This window comes from Tamandua tetradactyla, chromosome 7, assembly GCF_023851605.1.
Source record: "Tamandua tetradactyla isolate mTamTet1 chromosome 7, mTamTet1.pri, whole genome shotgun sequence".
In the NCBI taxonomy this organism is placed as follows: domain Eukaryota; kingdom Metazoa; phylum Chordata; class Mammalia; order Pilosa; family Myrmecophagidae; genus Tamandua; species Tamandua tetradactyla.
Window position 1 is genome coordinate 32,318,542 of NC_135333.1, and position 18,031 is coordinate 32,336,572.

Consider the following 18,031-nt stretch of genomic DNA (forward strand, 5'->3'; position numbering starts at 1 on the left):
TTGAAGAGAATTGGTACTAATTCTTTCTGGAACGTTTGGTAGAATTCACATGTGAAGCCATCTGGTCCTGGACTTTTCTTTTTAGGAAGCTTTTGAATGACTAATTCAATTTCTTTACTTGTGATTGGTTTGTTGAGGTCATCTATGTCTTCTTGAGTCAAAGTTGGTTGTTCATGTCTTTCCAGGAACCCGTCCATTTCCTCTAAATTGTTGTATTTATTAGCGTAAAGTTGTTCATAGTATCCTGTTATTACCTCCTTTATTTCTGTGAGGTCAGTAGTTATGTCTCCTCTTCCATTTCTGATCTTATTTATTTGCATCCTCTCTCTTCTTCTTTTTGTCAATCTTGCTAAGGGCCCGTCAATCTTATTGATTTTCTCATAGAACCAACTTCTGGCCTTATTGATATTCTCTATTGTTTTCATGTTTTCAATTTCATTTATTTGTGCTCTAATCTTTGTTATTTCTTTCCTTTTGCTTGCTTTGGGGTTAGCTTGCTGTTCTTTCTCCAGTTCTTCCAAATGGATAGTTAATTCCTGAATTTTTGCCTTTTCTTCTTTTCTGATATAGGCATTTAGAGCAATAAATTTCCCTCTTAGCACTGCCTTTGCTGCGTCCCATAAGTTTTGATATGTTGTGTTTTCATTTTCATTCGCCTCGAGGTATTTGCTAATTTCCCTTGCAATTTCTTCTTTGACCCAGTTGTTGTTTAGGAGTGTGTTGTTGAGCCTCCACGTATTTGTGAATTTTCTGGCACTCTGCCTATTATTGATTTCCAACATCATTCCTTTATGGTCCGAGAAAGTGTTGTGTAAGATTTCAATCTTTTTAAATTTGTTAAGACTTGCTTTGTGACCCAGCATATGGTCTATCTTTGAGAATGATCCATGAGCACTTGAGAAAAAGGTGTATCCTGCTGTTGTGGGATGTAATGTCCTATAAATGTCTATTAAGTCTAGTTCATTTATAGTAATATTCAGATTCTCTATTTCTTTGTTGATCCTCTGTCTAGATGTTCTGTCCCTTGATGAGAGTGGTGAGTTGAAGTCTCCAACTATTATGGTATATGAGTCTATTTCCCTTTTCAATGTTTGCAGTATATTCCTCACGTATTTTGGGGCATTCTGATTCGGTGCGTAAATATTTATGATTGTTATGTCTTCTTGTTTAATTGTTCCTTTTATTAGTATATAGTGTCCTTCTTTGTCTCTTTTAACTGTTTTACATTTGAAGTCTAATTTGTTGGATATTAGTATAGCCACTCCTGCTCTTTTCTGGTTGTTATTTGCATGAAATGTCTTTTCCCAACCTTTCACTTTCAACCTATGTTTATCTTTGGGTCTAAGATGTGTTTCCTGTAGACAGCATATAGAAGGATCCTGTTTTTTAATCCATTCTGCCAATCTATGTCTTTTGATTGGGGAATTCAGTCCATTGACATTTAGTGTTATTACTGTTTGGATAATATTTTCCTCTAACATTTTGCCTTTTGTATTATATATATCATATCTGATTTTCCTTCTTTCTACACTCTTTTCCATATCTCTCTCTTCTGTCTTTTTGTATCTGACTCTAGTGCTCCCTTTAGTATTTCTTGCAGAGCTGGTCTCTTGGTCACAAATTCTTTCAGTGACTTTTTGTCTGAGAATGTTTTAATTTCTCCCTCATTTTTGAAGGATAATTTTGCTGGATATAGGAGTCTTGGTTGGCAGTTTTTCTCTTTTAGTATTTTAAATATATCATCCCACTGTCTTCTAGCTTCCATGGTTTCTGCTGAGAAATCTACACAAAATCTTATTGGGTTTCCCTTGTATGTAATGGATTGTTTTTCTCTTGCTGCTTTCAAGATCTTCTCTTTCTCTTTGACCTCTGACATTCTAACTAGTAAGTGTCTTGGAGAACGCCTATTTGGGTCTAATCTCTTTGGGGTGCGCTGCACTTCTTGGATCTGTAATTTTAGGTCTTTCATAAGAGTTGGGAAATTTTCAGTGATAATTTCTTCCATTAGTTTTTCTCCTCCTTTTCCCTTCTCTTCTCCTTCTGGGACACCCACAACACGTATATTTGTGCGGTTCATATTGTCCTTGAGTTCCCTGATACCCTGTTCAAATTTTTCCATTCTTTTCCCTATAGTTTCTGTTTCTTTTTGGAATTCAGATGTTCCATCCTCCAAATCACTAATTCTATCTTCTGTCTCTTTAAATCTATCATTGTAGCTATCCATTATTTTTTCTATGTTTGCTACTTTATCCTTCACTTCCATAAGTTCTGCGATTTGTTTTTTCAGTTTTTCTATTTCTTCTTTATGTTCAGCCCATGTCCTCTTCATGTCCTCCCTCAATTTATCGATTTCATTTTTGAAGAGGTTTTCCATTTCTGTTCGTATATTCAGCATTAGTTGTCTCAGCTCTTGTGTCTCATTTGAGCTATTGGTTTGTTCCTTTGACTGAGCCATATTCTCAATCTTTTGAGCGTGGACAGTTATCTTCTGCTGCTGGCGTCTGGGCATTTATTCAGATTTCTCTTGGTGTTGGACCCAGCAAGGTTGTAATATTTTTCTGTGAAATCTCTGGGTTCTGTTTTTCTTATCCTGCCCAGTAGGTGGCGCTCGTGGCACCCGTTTGTCTGCGGGTCCCACCAGTAAAAGGTGCTGTGGGACCTTAAACTTTGGAAAACTCTCGCCGTCCTGGGGGTTCGCTAGCCGAAACGGCTTGAGCCGGCCCGGGGCCCGAACGCAGGGAGGGTTGCTGGTCGCCGCAGCCAGGGAAAGAGCCCGTCCGAATTTCCTAGTCGGCCCTGGGCAACAAGCGTGGTGGGAGGGCGCCAGCGGCAGCGGCCCGCCCGAGAGAGTGCACGTTCCCCGGGAGTCACGGGTTTGGAAGGGGCCTCCCCCACCCGTCACCGTTCTCCGCGGCCTGGGGGTTTCCGATCCAATTCTCTCAGTTGGTCCGGGGGCTGCGCGTGGTGTGGGCGCCAGCCGTCTTTGTTTCAGGGGACCGCCTCTCCAATTCTCCCAGCCGGCCCGGGAAGGGGGAAGGGAGTAACTCCGGCCGCTTGCCACCCCGCCCGGTAAGGCCCGCGCGCCTCGGCGATCTCACCCGAGCTGCTTCTCTCAGCCAGCCAGCCGTTCCAGGATGGGGTACGCTGTCTTTTTTATCTCTGTTGTGGCTTTGGGCGCTTTCTGTATCGTTTCTACTCCCCTAGTAGGTGTCCTGGAGAAGAAACTAAGATCCGCGCGTCTTACTAAGCCGCCATCTTCCAGGAAGTCCCCCGCCATCTTCCAGGAAGTCCCCTCCTCATTGGTTTTAGACAAATTTCTTGTTGATTTTTATAATTACATGTACTTGGAAACAGGCAGGGCCAAAATATTATTTCCAATTATCTTCTGTGGTATTTGTGAAAGTAATGAACAGAAGTACCAACTTTCTAGGGGACAGCCATAAATATAAGCCATTGTAGCCATCATAACATGTATTAATTGGTTTCCACATCAGGAGTCTCAGCAGAAAAGTTAATTTGGTGATAAAACTAAGAATTATTTCACCATTAGTCTGTTTAATACCAAAAAATTCTGGAATGGGCAGTAAATAGAATCTTTTGTCATTCACTGACCTTACTAGCATTAAGGTAAATTTCTTTAGCCTTAACATGTGGCTCCCATTGTTTGTATTTATGTGGTACTTGTGATCTGAGTTCAAGGCAGTTTAAAAGATTTATATTAAAAGTACTACATTTATATGAGTTGGTCAGCATTATCATATGTAAGGACCAAAAAAACTACTACTGATTCTTTGAAAAATGCATGAGCCAGCAAATTGTTCTTTGCTAATTAATGTCAAAGAAGATAGTTGATTATATAGTACATGATTTAATAATTGAAAGCCAACAACCTGGAATCTCAACTGGCTTTATCCTTTCTCATTCACTCTTTATAATATTGCAATTTTCCTAATGTTTTATTCAGAGACTAAAAGGACGAGCTCGCCTCCTTTTTTGCAATCATTATACAGGTCTTTAAAAAAAAAACAGTGCTGGGGCGGGCCGCGGTGGCTCAGCGGGCAAAGTGCTTGCCTGCTATGCCGGAGGACCTCGGTTCGATTCCCAGCCCCAGCCCATGTAACAAAAACGGAGAAACAGAATACAATAAAAACAAGAAAATGTTTAAAGATGTTTCCCTTTCTTCCTTCCTTCCTTCTCTCTGTCTTTCCTTTAAAAAAAAAAAAAAAAAAAAACAGTGCTAAAAATACATATACACACCAATATAAGTAATAACCAATTCTTTTTCATATAGTCTATTAATAACCAAGCTGTCTAACAGGAAGCTCTTATTTAACGCTAGTTCCTTCTGGTTTGGTCGTCATCTAAATTGCTCAGAATTTGTGGAATTTATTCAACCAAGTACCTGTAATCCACCATCAGGCCTCTAATAAAAGGGGCAATTTCCCAAGTGAGCAGCACTTCTATGGCATACACGTTTTAATACCACCTGACAAAAAGTGAAAGGAAGGAACAAAAAAGGAGACAGAAAACAGAAAAAAGCAAAAGATTTGAAAGAAGTTTTTGCTTTTTTTAAATAATTAGACTCACTCCTTGTGTTTAAGGGCTTGAGGTCTTCCTCATCCATCTGAACATTGTTGGATCATGTTGGTTTCTGACAGTCCTTATGGATTACAATCTCCTTCACCGGGCCACATGTTTTGAATGAAGGAGAGACAAAGAGTGTCTCTACAGAGGCCCGGTTATAAAAAGTAGAATCTGACTTAGATATTCTTAAATTAGGGCTGATTAACTGTTCTTTACTTGCTGACCAACATGCTGGTAAAGATGTCAATGCTCCAAAACTTTTTGCAGCTGACTGCTTTTCTAAAGGTATTTGCAAGGGGTTTTCTGTTACAGTATTTGTGAGAGTACTGTCTGATCTCTTTTCCAAACTCACATATTTCTGCAAAGATGGGCTTTTTTCTGAGGGAGTAGGCATAATATCTGAAAATAACAAATAAGAACTATGATTAAAAAATGGGAAGTACTCTATTTCAAATCTCTTACAATTTTAATATAAAGGATTTTTCATGCCATAACAAAATTTTCTATCTAGTTATTTGTACTTTCTTATTATATTTTTATTCTGCCTATTTAAAGTATACTCAAGTTATAATTGATGTATTAGTCATTTGAAGCCTGCTTTCTTCCTCTCTTCATTGAAGCAAAGGCAAGGAAAGCATCAAATAACTTCTCTTTATTTCTCCCTTTACCCACTTAACTGTCTCTGAAACCACTGTATTTTTAGTACTTTCAAACTTTTATCTTTTACAAGATAAACTAGAGAAAACATGTCACATCATGCTGGTCTATCCTTACAGAACCTCCAGCTGCAAAAAGTCTTTCTCCCTGAAATAAAGGATGTCTTCTTGCCCACAGTATCTATACAAGGCACACTGAAGAAAATCACAGCTTAGCTAACAGCATAATTTTTATAAATCCTTTGTCTATGTGGAATAAAAGGAGCAATCTTTCAGACCTATTCTGACAATTACTAAAATATAAGTTTCATCAGGCTTAGGATCTTCATTCATTTTATTTATCAATATTGCCAAGGTATCTAGAACAGTGCTTAGAATATAACAGAAAACAATATTTATTATAAATTCAAGGAACTGTGGAATTGTAAGGAATTAAAACTTAAGATGTGCCTGCTCTAGAAATATCTATTGTATCTATGAATCATCTGCCTTGTTCAAATTTTTAAATGCAAATTATCAACACTCTTAGAGCTATGGCTTACTTGCAAATAGTTTCATCTGCATTAGCATATGGAAATTAAGAATAATATTTTTAAGAGTTAGATTTCATGAAATTAGAAGCATAATTAGGCAAATGTGGGGAAAAAAAGTTGTATCATTTAAAGCCCCTAAAAAGGATAAGGGTGCAATCGTGTAATTATCAAATGTTTGTGTATCACAGTGTGCATTATAATGTATCTCTCATAAGGCACAGTTATATGCTATCATCTCTTTCAGCCTCTGAGTTCTTAAAGAAAAACAAATCTTTGACTCTAAGAATCTTCTAAGAATCTTCCTTTCCTTTTTCCTTCATAGTTGAAGGCCCAATTGGGCAAGAAAGCTGCTGATATGCCACAGGATTAGACAATTCAAGAAACTCATGTTGCACCCTCCACCAGGAATTCCATTTTTCTTCAACGCTCCCATCTCCAAACTTCCTCCTCTTTTGAAGTCAATTCAAGTATTACTTTCTCTATAAAGCTTGAAATGACCCTTTTCTCTCCTTGCCCAATCCTATTATTGTCTAATTTACCATATCCTGTTTGGAGGTCTGTGAGTCATTATAACGCTTCATCTAATTTATTACTAGTCTGGCCTCCTATCTGACAGTAGGATCCTTGATAGTGGGACTTTGTTATGAGTCATCTTTGTACCCTAGCACCTAGAACAGAGCCATTCCTATAGGGGGTGTTCGATAAATGCTTGTTGATTGAAAGGATAAAACAAAGCAGAGGATAAAGAAGAAAATGACACCTTTGTTTTTCTGTATTGAATACAGGCTAGTGTTCTAGTTTGCTAGCTGCTGGAATGCAACACACCAGAGATGGATTGGCTTTTAATAAAAGGGGACTTATGTAGAAGCCAAGAGTTTAAAGCAAGACCTACAGAATTTGTTGCAAGCTGCTGGCCTCAGGATGGCAGCGGTAAACTGTGGCGATTGTTATGTAGAGCAGTCTGGGAGGAAGAGAATGTTTACCCCAAACAGTTATGTTAAGTATGAAGAACACTGTGAGATAAGAATCTTGCTCCCTCAGGAAATGCCTGCATATCTATTGACATCCTGTGGTATATAACTAAGATCTGGTTGAAAATAAAGTTGTCTGAAGTCTGTCTGAAGTAAACTCAAGCTTCAGACCCCCTGAGCCCGTCTGTGTCTTTCTTTCTTTCTTCCTTTCTTTCTTTCTCATCATTCCTTAATATCCTTCGAGCTCTGTTTCTACAGAAAGCAACAGATTTATTTAGTTAAAAGTGTATAATTCTTCAGAGGAAAGGCAGCTAACTTTCAACTGAGGTTCTTTCTTACACAAGAAGGCACAGGGTGATCTCTGCTGGCCTTCTCTCCAGGCCTCTGGGTTCCAACAACTTTCCACAGGTTGATTTCTTTCTGCATCTCCAAAGGCCTGAGCTGAGCTGCGAGTGCTGAGATGAGGTATGCTGAGCTGCTTGGGCTGTGCTATATTGTGCTCTCTCATTTAAGCTTCCAGCCAATTAAATCAAACATCATTCATTGCAGCAGGCACGCCTCCTAGCCGACTGCAGATGTAATCAGCAACAGATGAGGTTCACATGCCATTTGCTCCTGTCCACAGCAACAGAACTAGGCGCCTTCACCTGGCCAAGCTGACACCTGAACCTAACTACCACAGCTAGCTATTTAATAATGCTTAAATGAAACAGAAAATTATTAGATGAAAATAATATCTCCTAACATATTCCTAATCTACATGATCAAATTATATCTAGTTGGTAAAAAGTTGTTAAAAATACTAATATATATGCTGGAGACACGGGTTCGATTCCCAGTGACTACCCATGCAAAAAAGTAAATAAATAAAAAATACTAATATAGTCCCAATAGAAGGCTAGATTTAGGATATTCTAAATAAAGTGCATGTGTGCATCACCATATTTACATAATAGCATTCTTTAAAAATGAGTTTTGGTTAAAGATTTTTCCACTGACTTTCATTATACGTGTGAAAAACAGAAAATTGTCTTGTTCTATATGTAATAAAATCATTTTATGATTAAGCAATAAGAAAACGAAGACAGAGAATGATGACTTTCTGATGAAAATATTCATAAAAACAATAAATCTGAATTCTCAAAATTGAGATATATAAAGTTGTCAGATTAGTTATTATTTTAATACTTAATACAAAGGCTTAAAATTACAAAAGAAACAAAAAACTTCAAATTCAATGAAATGAACCAGACTGTCAACCCCCTTTTTCCCAGTAGTCAGAAAGAACAGGATATGATCTTTCTGTTAGACTTCTGTTTTAACTGATAACTTTTTTTTTTTTTTTTTTGGGTGCATGGTCTGGGAATTGAACCTGGGTCTCCCGCAAGAAAGGCAGGCATTCTAACCACTGAACCAGCCATGCACCCAACTGATAACTTTTTAATGGATAAATACAGTAATCTAAAAGAAGAAAGCATGATGATCTCCCATTGCAAAAATAATGATTTGGAATGCATATAAATTATCTAAAGTAGCAAAATACATAAGCAGAAAGGTAAAAAAGCCTGAAAAATCTAGAAAGTAAATTGTACTGGATTTTTCAAGTCTGCTCATTCTGTGCAACATGCCAAATGAATCCTTTTCAATTCAATCACCATTTTAGTTATTTATTCATAGTAAAAAATCTTTTAAAAAGTCCATCTTGTTTCAAGGCCAAAGTCTAAATTCCTTGGGGTTTAAAGGCTCTCTACTGCTCATTTTCTGTCATTACTCACCAGGAAACTAACCCTTAGTCAGGCTGTTCTCCTCGTTACTCACATACCCCATCTTCATTCGGGTCCCTTTATTTTCATTTTCTAACTTAATTCAGGTCTCTTAATCAATTGCCATTGATCTCTAGGCTTGCATTCCAAAATGGAATACCCTCTTCAGTTCTTCACCTATTTAAATCCTACCAATTCTTAAAGGCCCATTTCAAGTAATTACTATTTCTAGAAGGTAGTGGCAGTAATGTCTATGAATTTATCATAATCCTACCCTTTTCTAAAATCATATAGTATTTATTGATGTACATTCACTTTCTCACCTAATTATGTACTTCACAGTGCCTGTCACACAGCTTAGGTTACTGAAGTCTGACTTTATAGCCTCTGTTGTATTTTTGCATACAGTAGATATGCAAATATTTGTTAAATTAACATTTTCTGAATTTATAAATTATCTAATATTAATTTTTTGTTGACTTTGTGTACAACAATGTATATGTTTGGGAATACTTATATATACATATATATACACATACACGTACATACAAATAGGCACAGACTATTTATATACTTACGTCATATGTATGCACATACATAAAATACTATATATACCTACATATCTATATATACACAAATATAAGTAACTGTATGATAAGCACATAAAATAACTAATGATACAAGTTACCAGCTTAATTTCATAATTAAAAATAAAATAATAGTTTCTTAATAAATTATTTTTGAATGAATGAACATAAAGAATACATTTGTGTAACAGCAAATTGAACTGTTTTCGTTCCATAGGCTGCTCAAGCAAATATCATGAAATGGGTTAAGTTAAACAATGGGAATTTATTCGCTCAGTTTGAGGCTGGGAAGAGTCCAAATCAAGGCATCATCAGGGTGATGCTTTCTTCCCAAAGACTGTGGACCTCTAGGGCTGGCTTCTGGCAATCTTTGAGCCTTAGCTTGCCACGTGGCAATGCACACGGCAGCATCTCCTGGTCTCTCCTTTCTCTTTTGGTTTCTGCTGATGTTTAGTTCTTGCTTCCTGTGGCTCTTTCTGTCTGAATTTCATTCTGCTCATCAAGTACTTCAGTAACAAGATTAAGACGCATTCTGACTGAGGTGGGCCACCCCTTGATAGAAGTAACCTTATAAAAAACTCCTATTAAAAACTGATTCAAACCCACAGGAAGGGGTTAGATTTAAGAACAGGTTTTTCTGGGATATACATAGCTTCCAATCACCACTGACATGTTTTAGTTTGGGTTTCCCCCAAAGCAGACTCTGAGAAAAAGTCTTGGATTCAAGGTAGTTAATCAGGCGAATGATCTAAGAAATGCACATAAGGGAATGGGAAAGATGAAATAAAGAAGGGACAAAAGCCAATAAAGAATAGATTAACTAGCAGATTTCTATTGAAGGCAAAAGAGGATCAGTCCTATTTGGGAACACGCCTCAAAGTTGTCCTTCTAGGGATGGGAAGGTGAAATATTTATTCACTGATCATACCCTCACTGGTTGAGGGTTGCTCCTGGTGGCATTTAATTCCTGGGACTTCCAGTCAGCCCTGTACTCAGACTGAACAATTATCAGGGCTCCAGAGAGTGATCTTAGGAAGAGAAGCAGAGACATAGACACTTAAGGTAGGGAGCATTCAGTGTATATGAGAACTGGTCACTAAGACTGCAGGTATACTCAGAGGTAGACCAAGGAGATATGGGATGGCCATCAACAGCATCTGCTACAAGATATATTCTTTTAACCCTTCTTCTTCCCCAAGACCCACTGAAATGAGAGAATTGGAACAAAAAGGCATAAACCATACAAATTGAACAGGAAAGAAAACAACAAAAGATGAGAAATATCAACAAATTTTTAGAAGAGGAAAAGTTGATGAGGGGTGGAAACAGTGATACATGATATATCTATGGGGAGGGGGAAGTCAATGAAAAGTAAACCAATTCTTACCACAGATCCTGGAAAGTTTTATGAATTGGAGGATCAGGTACATTGGAAGACTGGAGACTTATGGCTTCTTATTTTGGGGAGAGGATCTTTGTACAAAAGTTAGTTGCATCTTGTTAGGCAGAGAAAGAGAGTTGTTTTTGTTGTTTGGATGTTTAAATGTGTGTAGAAGAATGTGCATGGATGCTGAGTAGTCCACAGGATGCAGTGTGCCAGTTACTAAGCTATTATCTCTTAAGCCCTACCTGTCTACATTCTGTTTTGTGATGCTGGGGTGGGAACACAACAAACCACATTTCTGTTTTACCAGCTAATTTTTTTTGTTAGCTTCTAGAGGGAGACTGGAAGGTATAAGTAGGAAGAAAGGACTTGCTCTTTCCTATTTGCTTCCTGTGCCTGACGAGGATATCTTTGCAGTGTTTCTCTACTCTATCAGTAGCATTCTTCCCAGCATTTTCAGAAGCAGTCAACCAGCACCCCTCCTAAGAGGTCTGGGTCACAGAGCTTTGGGTTGTCATTCTACAGGGCTTCTCCTCCAAGATTTGAATGCTCCTTAGTACCCTTATGTACTGGTTTGAAAGGATTCATGTATCCTAGAAAAGCCATGTTTTAATCCTAATCAATCTTGTGGGAGCAACTATTTCTTCTAATCCTTATTCAGTACTATAGGTTGGAGACTTGATTAGGTCATCTCCACCGAGATGTGACTCAATCAATTGCATTGAACTTGATTAGATGGAAATGTGTCTCCACCCATTCTACATGGGTCTTGGTTAGTTTACTGAAATTTTATAAAAGAGGGGACATTTCAGAGAGTCCCTTTTGAGAACAAGGAGAGAGCTGCAGAACCATGATAGAAGGATGAGAGAACTACAGAGTCCACCAGCCAGCGACCTTTGGAGATGAAGAAGGAAAACACCTCCTGGGGAGCTTCATGAAGCAAGAGGCCTGGAGAGAAAGCTAGCAGATGCCACCATGTTCACCACGTGCCCTTCCAGCTGAGAAACACTGAACATCATTGGCCTTCTTGGACCAAGGTATCTTTCCCTGGATGCCTTAGACTGGACATTTCTATAGACTTGTCTTAATTTGGACAATTCCAAAGCCTTAGAACTGTAAACTAGCAACTTATTAAATTTCCCTTTTTAAAAGCTGTTCCATTTCTGGTATATTGCATTCCAGCAGCTAGCAAACTAGAACACCTTAGCCAAGGGATAGCAGCTTATTCCTGCAGTCACTGCTTCCATGATACTTGGCATTCTGTTTTGGCTTTCTTAGCTTTCAATACATAATCAACATCTTTATATTAAATACTATTATATTATATTTTGGTGGTTATGGCAAACTGTTAATAATGAAACATAAAGAAAAAGAAAGTATCCACAGAAAGATGATAATGATGACACAAGGGAACAATGATATGAATTATGGCCGACTTCTCATCAGAAACAATGGAGGCCAGAAGACAGTGTGACATCTTCTTCTTCTTTTTTTTTATACAATACCAATTTAATAATTTATTTCAGATACAAAACATAACAGAAACCACTCGACACCTTCTTTTAAAAGTTCTAAAAGGAAAACAGTAAGTGCAAAATTCTATATCCATCAATAATACCCTTCCAAATTGAAGGCAAAATAAAAGCATTTTCAAATGAAGAAAACTAAGTGAATTAATTTTGAGAAGGCTTTATAACAAATACTTCTTTAAAGGAAATACTTCAGGTTGAAGAGAAATTATATCAAATGTAAAGTTGGATTTTTGGTAAGGAATAAAGGGTGCTAGAAACTGGAAATATGTAGAAAAACATAAAAGACTTTTTCTTCCTAGGCTGTTTAAAATATGTGTCTGTTCAAAAAATCATAACATTGTGTGTGAAGAGTCAGAACAAATGTAAATATAATTTATATGACAACTCTAACATAAATGAGGGTGTAAGAAAGTGGATCTATATGTTTGTAATACTTGTACATTTTAGTGAAGTGGTGGTACAATATTAACTCTAAATAAACTGTGAAAAGTTAGGAATAACTTAATACCTAGAGAACCCAATGAAAAATGCAAAGAGGTATGACTAAAAGCCAGTAACTGAGGTGGGGCAAGATGGCAGCTTAGTGAAGTGTGGAATTTAGTTCTTCCTCCAGAACAGTTAGTAAATAGTCAGGAACAGTACAGAACAACTGCTGGGGCTACATCAGTGAACAGACACACAGTGTACACCAGTCTGGACCAGGTGAACCAACTGAGACCCCACACGGAACTGTAAGTCCCTCAAGCTGCAAAAGTGAGTGCCTCTCCCCCATGGGCATGACAGGCTGGTTCCCCAAAGTGAAAGGAAACAAACTTTACTAGCAGCAAGGGATTAGCTCAACCAGGCTCTAATTGCAAAATTAACAAATTCTGACTATTGAAATTAGGCCCCCAGCACAGATAAACCTAGAATAAACCCTATAAGGTATAGGAGTTTTCACCCTGGCTGAGAGGGGGCAGGGCTTATAAAAAAACAAAACAGAGGCTTTTTGAGCCAGACAGCACAAAATACTAGAAAAGGGCCGCACCCCAAGAAAAAGGGGCACACAGAGCCTACAGATGCATACAACAATGCACCAATTTAAGCTCTTGACTGACAAACCTGAGGAACTGGGGTGCCGCTCTGAAACAACTTTTTTTTTTCTCACTTTTTTCCTACTCCTTAACAGCTCATTAGATAGAATTGGAAAACTTCTCAGGCTCCAGCGCTGCCCCAGGCAAGGGGAGAATTAAGCTTGTCTGAGAGATGTTAATTCCCTAAAGGCTGTACCTTCCCCAAGAGAAAGGTGGGGCCCAGCTCAAGTGGAATCCTTCCTCCAAGGAATTCAGGCCCCAGGGACTGGAAAACTGAAGCAATTAATGCCAACCTACAGCCATACCTCTGTCACAACCACAACCCTGGTAGGGAGAGTCTGCTAAAATTAAAGGTACCGCATCACTTTACACTGTGGGAAGCCATGAGCAGACAAGCATCACATGCTGGGCAGGACAGGAAATGCACAGAGTCTAGAGGCTTCGTAGGAAAGTCTGAAAATCCACTGGGTCTCACCCTCAAGGAAAAATAATGCTGCAACTCTTTCCTCCTGAGAGGAGGCCAGTCTGGTCTGGGAAAAACTGACTGGGATCTATCTGAGGAGACCCTCCTTCGCCACCTCAAAACAAAAAGGCTCCATATAGGTAGGGCAAGAAACAGAAAAACAAGAACTGAAAAATTCTGATAAGTTAAACAGCACCTATGCTAGAGGTCTAGAATAAGTTGAACTGAATGTCAAAGAACAGATGGGGAACAAAGCCATCCAGCAAGAAAATCCTAGGTAAAGGAGTGAAAATAACCTCCAGAATAAACTAATTAAAGAAATCAAATGCATAGATGCTAGCAAAAAATAACAAGTCACACTAGGAAAATCGAAGATATGGCCTAGTCAAAGAAACAAACCAACTATTCAAATGAGATACAGGAGCTGAAACAACTAATCAAGGATGTTTGAACAAATATGGGAAATCTCATCAAAAATGAAATCAAGTTGAGAGAGGATATAAAGAAGACATTGGGTGAACAAAAAAGAAGAAATCAGAAGTTTGAAAAAAAATCACAGAACTTAGGGGAATGAAAGTCACAATAGAAGAGATGAAAAAAACAAGAATGGAAACCTACAATAGATTTGATGAGTGAGAAGAAAGAATTAGTGAACTAGAGGACTAGACATCTGAAATCCAACATGCAAAATATAGGGAAAAGAATGGAAATATATAAGCAAGGTTTCAGGAGACAGAATGACAATATGAAGCACGTGAATATATGTGTTGTGGGTGTCCCAGAAGGAGAAGAGAAAGGAAAAGGAAAAGAAAGACTAATGGAGGAAATAATCACTAAAAATTTACCATCTCCTATGAAAGACATAAAATTACAGATCCAAGAAGTACAGCATACCCCAAAGAGAACAGATCCAAATAGACATATTGCAAGACACTTACTAGCCAGATTGTCAGATGTCAAAGAGAAAGAGAGAATTTTGAAAGCAGCAAGAGAAAAGCAATCCATCACATAAAGGGAAGCCCAATAAGACTATGTGTGGATTTCTCAGGAGACACCATGGAGGCAAGAAGGCAGTGGTATGATATATCTAAGATTTCAAAAGAGAAAAACTGCCAACCAAGAATTCTATATCCAGCAAAACTGTCCTTCAAACATGAGGGGGAGATTAAAATATTTTCAGACCATCACTGAGAAAATCTGTGACCAAGGACTGGCCCTGTAAGAAATATTAAAGGGAGCACTAGAGAGAGACAGGAAAAGACAGCAGAGAGAGGAGAAGAGTGTAGAAATTAAGGCTATCAGTAAAGGTAAAAAGAGGAAAAACTAGATAAGACTTATGAAATCCAAAAGGCAAAATGGTAGAAGAAAGTACTGCCCTTACAGTTACAACACTAAATGTTAATGGATTTGTTCTAGTTGCTAGCTGCCAGAATGCAATATACCAGAAACAGAACGGCTTTTAAAAGGGGGAATTTAATGAGTTGCTAGCTTACAGTTCTAAAGCCAAGAAAATGCCCCAATTAAAACATGTCTAAAGAAGTGTCAAATTTAAGGCATCCAGGGAAAGATACCTTGGTTCAAGAAGGCCAACTATGTTCAACATTTCTCTCTCAGCTGGAAGGGCACGTGGCGAACATGGTGGCGTCTGTTGGCTTTCATGTGGCTCTACCAAAAAGAACTCTCTCCAAAATGTTTGCTCTTTTAAAGGATTCCAGCAAGCAACTCCACATTCAGTGGGTGGAGACACACCTCCATGGAAATCATCTCATCAAAAGTTACCACCCACAATTGGGTGGGTCACATCTTCATGGAAACAGTCAAAATGCTCCCACCCAGCAATACTGAATGAGGATCAAAGGGCATGGCTTTTCTGGGGTCCACCACAGATTCAGACCAGCACAGGATTAAATTCCCAATTAAAAGACTGGCAGAATGGATTAAAAAATAGGACCCAACTATATGCTACAGGACACACATTTTAGACCCAAGGACAAATGTAGGTTGAAAGTGAAAGGTTGGAAAGAGATATTTCATGTAAACAAATTAAAAAAAGAGCACTAGCTATACTAGTATCCGACAAATTAGACTTCAAATGTAAAAGAATTAAAAGAGACAAAGAAGATTACTATGTATTAATAAAAGGAACAATTTCAACAAGAAGATGTAACAACCATAAATATTTATGTGGGAAGCCAAAGTGAGGCAAACACTGACAACATTGAAAGGAGAAATAGATACTTCTACCACAATAGGTGGAGACTTCAATTCCCCACTCTCATCAATGGATAGAATATCTGGACAGAGGATCAATAAAGAAACAGAGAATTTGAATAATACAATAAATAAACCACATTTGACAGACATTTACACAACATTACACCCCACAGCATCAGGATACACCTTTTTCTCAAGTGCTCATGGATCATTCTCAAGGATAGACCATATGCTGGGTCACAAAGCAAATCTCAATAAATTTATAAAGATTTAAATATACAAAACACTTCCTTGGATCATAACGGAATGAAGTTGGAAATAAATAATAGGCAGAAGTCCAGAAAATTCACAAACATATGGAGGCTTGACCACACACTTTTAAACAACCAGTGGGTCAAGGAAAAAATTACAAAAAAAAAAAATCAATAAATATCTCGAGGCAAATGAAAATGAGAATACAACATATCAAAATTTATAGGATGCAGCAAAGGCAGTGTCTAGAGGGAAATGTATTGCCTTAAATGCCTATATTAAAAAAGAAGAAAGAGCAAAAATTGAGGAATTAATTGTTCAATTGGAAGAACTAGAGAAAGAACAGCAAACTAACCCCAAAGCAAACAAAAAGAGATAACCAAAATTAGAGCAGAAATAAATCAAGTTGAGAACATAAAAACAATTGAGAAAATCAACAAAACCAGAAGTTTTTTCCTTGAGAAAATCAATAAAATTGATGAACCCTTAGCTACGGTGAGAAAAGGGAGAGGGAGAGGGAGAAGGAGCAGGAGAGGAAGAGAGAGAGAGGATGAGAATAAATAAAATCAGATATGGAAGAGAAGACATAACCACTGACCCTGAAGAAATAAAGGAGATAATGATAGGCTACAATGAACAACTATATGCTAATAAACTAGACAATGTAAATGAAACGAACAACTTCCTGGAAAGGCATGAACAAACAACACTGACTCGAGAAGAAATATACGACTTCAATAAACATTGGTTGTTTAACCAGTCATCAAGAAGCTCCCAAAAGAGAAAAGTCCTAAGACCAGATGGTTTCAAATATGAATCCTACCAAGCATTCAAGAAAGAATTAGTACTAATCCTGCTCAAATTCTTCAAAAATAATGGAAAGCTTTCCCTCTAAAAAGTATGCCCACTGTCAAAATTGTTATTCAACATTGTACTGCCCACCTTTTCTCTGACAAAACTACCTGAATTACTGCAGATCAGAGAAATAGATTTTGGGCCGTTAGGCTGTCTGTTCTCCTACTACACATGTAGTAATATACTTTTTCTCTCTTTGAAGCCCTGGTGTCTCAGGAATTGGTAATGAGCACGTCGGGCAGAAGAATCCATGGCTTTTGACCCATAACACCTTCTTGACCAAAAGGGGGAAGAGAGAAATGAGACAAAATAAAGTTTTGATGGCTGACAGATCTCAAACAAAGTCGAGAGGTTTTCCTGGAGGTTATTCTCATTCACTGTATAGATATCCCTTTTTGGTTTATGGTGTATTGGAGTGGGTGGAGGGAAGTACTTGAAACTGTTGAGCTGTGTTCCAGTAGTCTTGATTCTTGAAGATGACTGTATAAAGACATAGTGTTTACAATTTGACTGTGTGATTCTGAAAATCTTGTGTCTGATGCTCCTTTGGTCCAAGGTACGGACAGATGAGTTAAAAATATGGATAAAAAATAAATAAATAATGGGGGGGGGGCAAAGGGTAAAATAAATTGGGTAGATGGAAATACTAGCGGCCAATGAGAGGGAGAGGGGTGTGTTGTATATAGATTTTTCTTTTTGTTTCTTTTTCTGGAGTGATGCAAATGTTCTAAAAGATGATCATTGGTGATGAACACACAACTATGTGATGATATTGTGTGCCACTGATTGTATACCATGTATGGAATGTACGTGTGTGAAGATTTCTCAGTAAAATTAGTTTTAAAAAGAAAAGAAGACATCATTAAGACAACAGAGGAAATTTGAATATGGACTGGTATTAGATGATTTTAAAAATACTAGTAAATTTGTTAGCTATTATAATGGTATGTTGGTTACGGGAAAAAAACTGTCTTTAGTAGTAAAAGATACATACTGAAGTATTTACAGATGAAATGACAATGTATTTGGGATTTTCTTAACTCATTCCAGAAAAAGAAAATATGGTGGTGAAGCTAAAACAAGATTAGAAAATAATGGTGATAATTGTTGAAGCTGAGTGAAAGAGTTGATCAAATGATTTTATCTATGTTATGTGAATTTTGT

General features: G+C 37.6%; 1 protein-coding gene across 1 annotated transcript in view; it reads right to left on the bottom strand.

Annotated features, from left to right (window-relative positions):
• Positions 1-18,031, bottom strand: part of ENTHD1 (ENTH domain containing 1) — a 321,748-nt gene that overhangs the window by 39,888 nt on the left and 263,829 nt on the right. Inside the window, 1 exon segment of the mRNA XM_077168183.1 lies at positions 4,588-4,983. Coding sequence (XP_077024298.1) covers positions 4,588-4,983 — 396 coding nt within the window.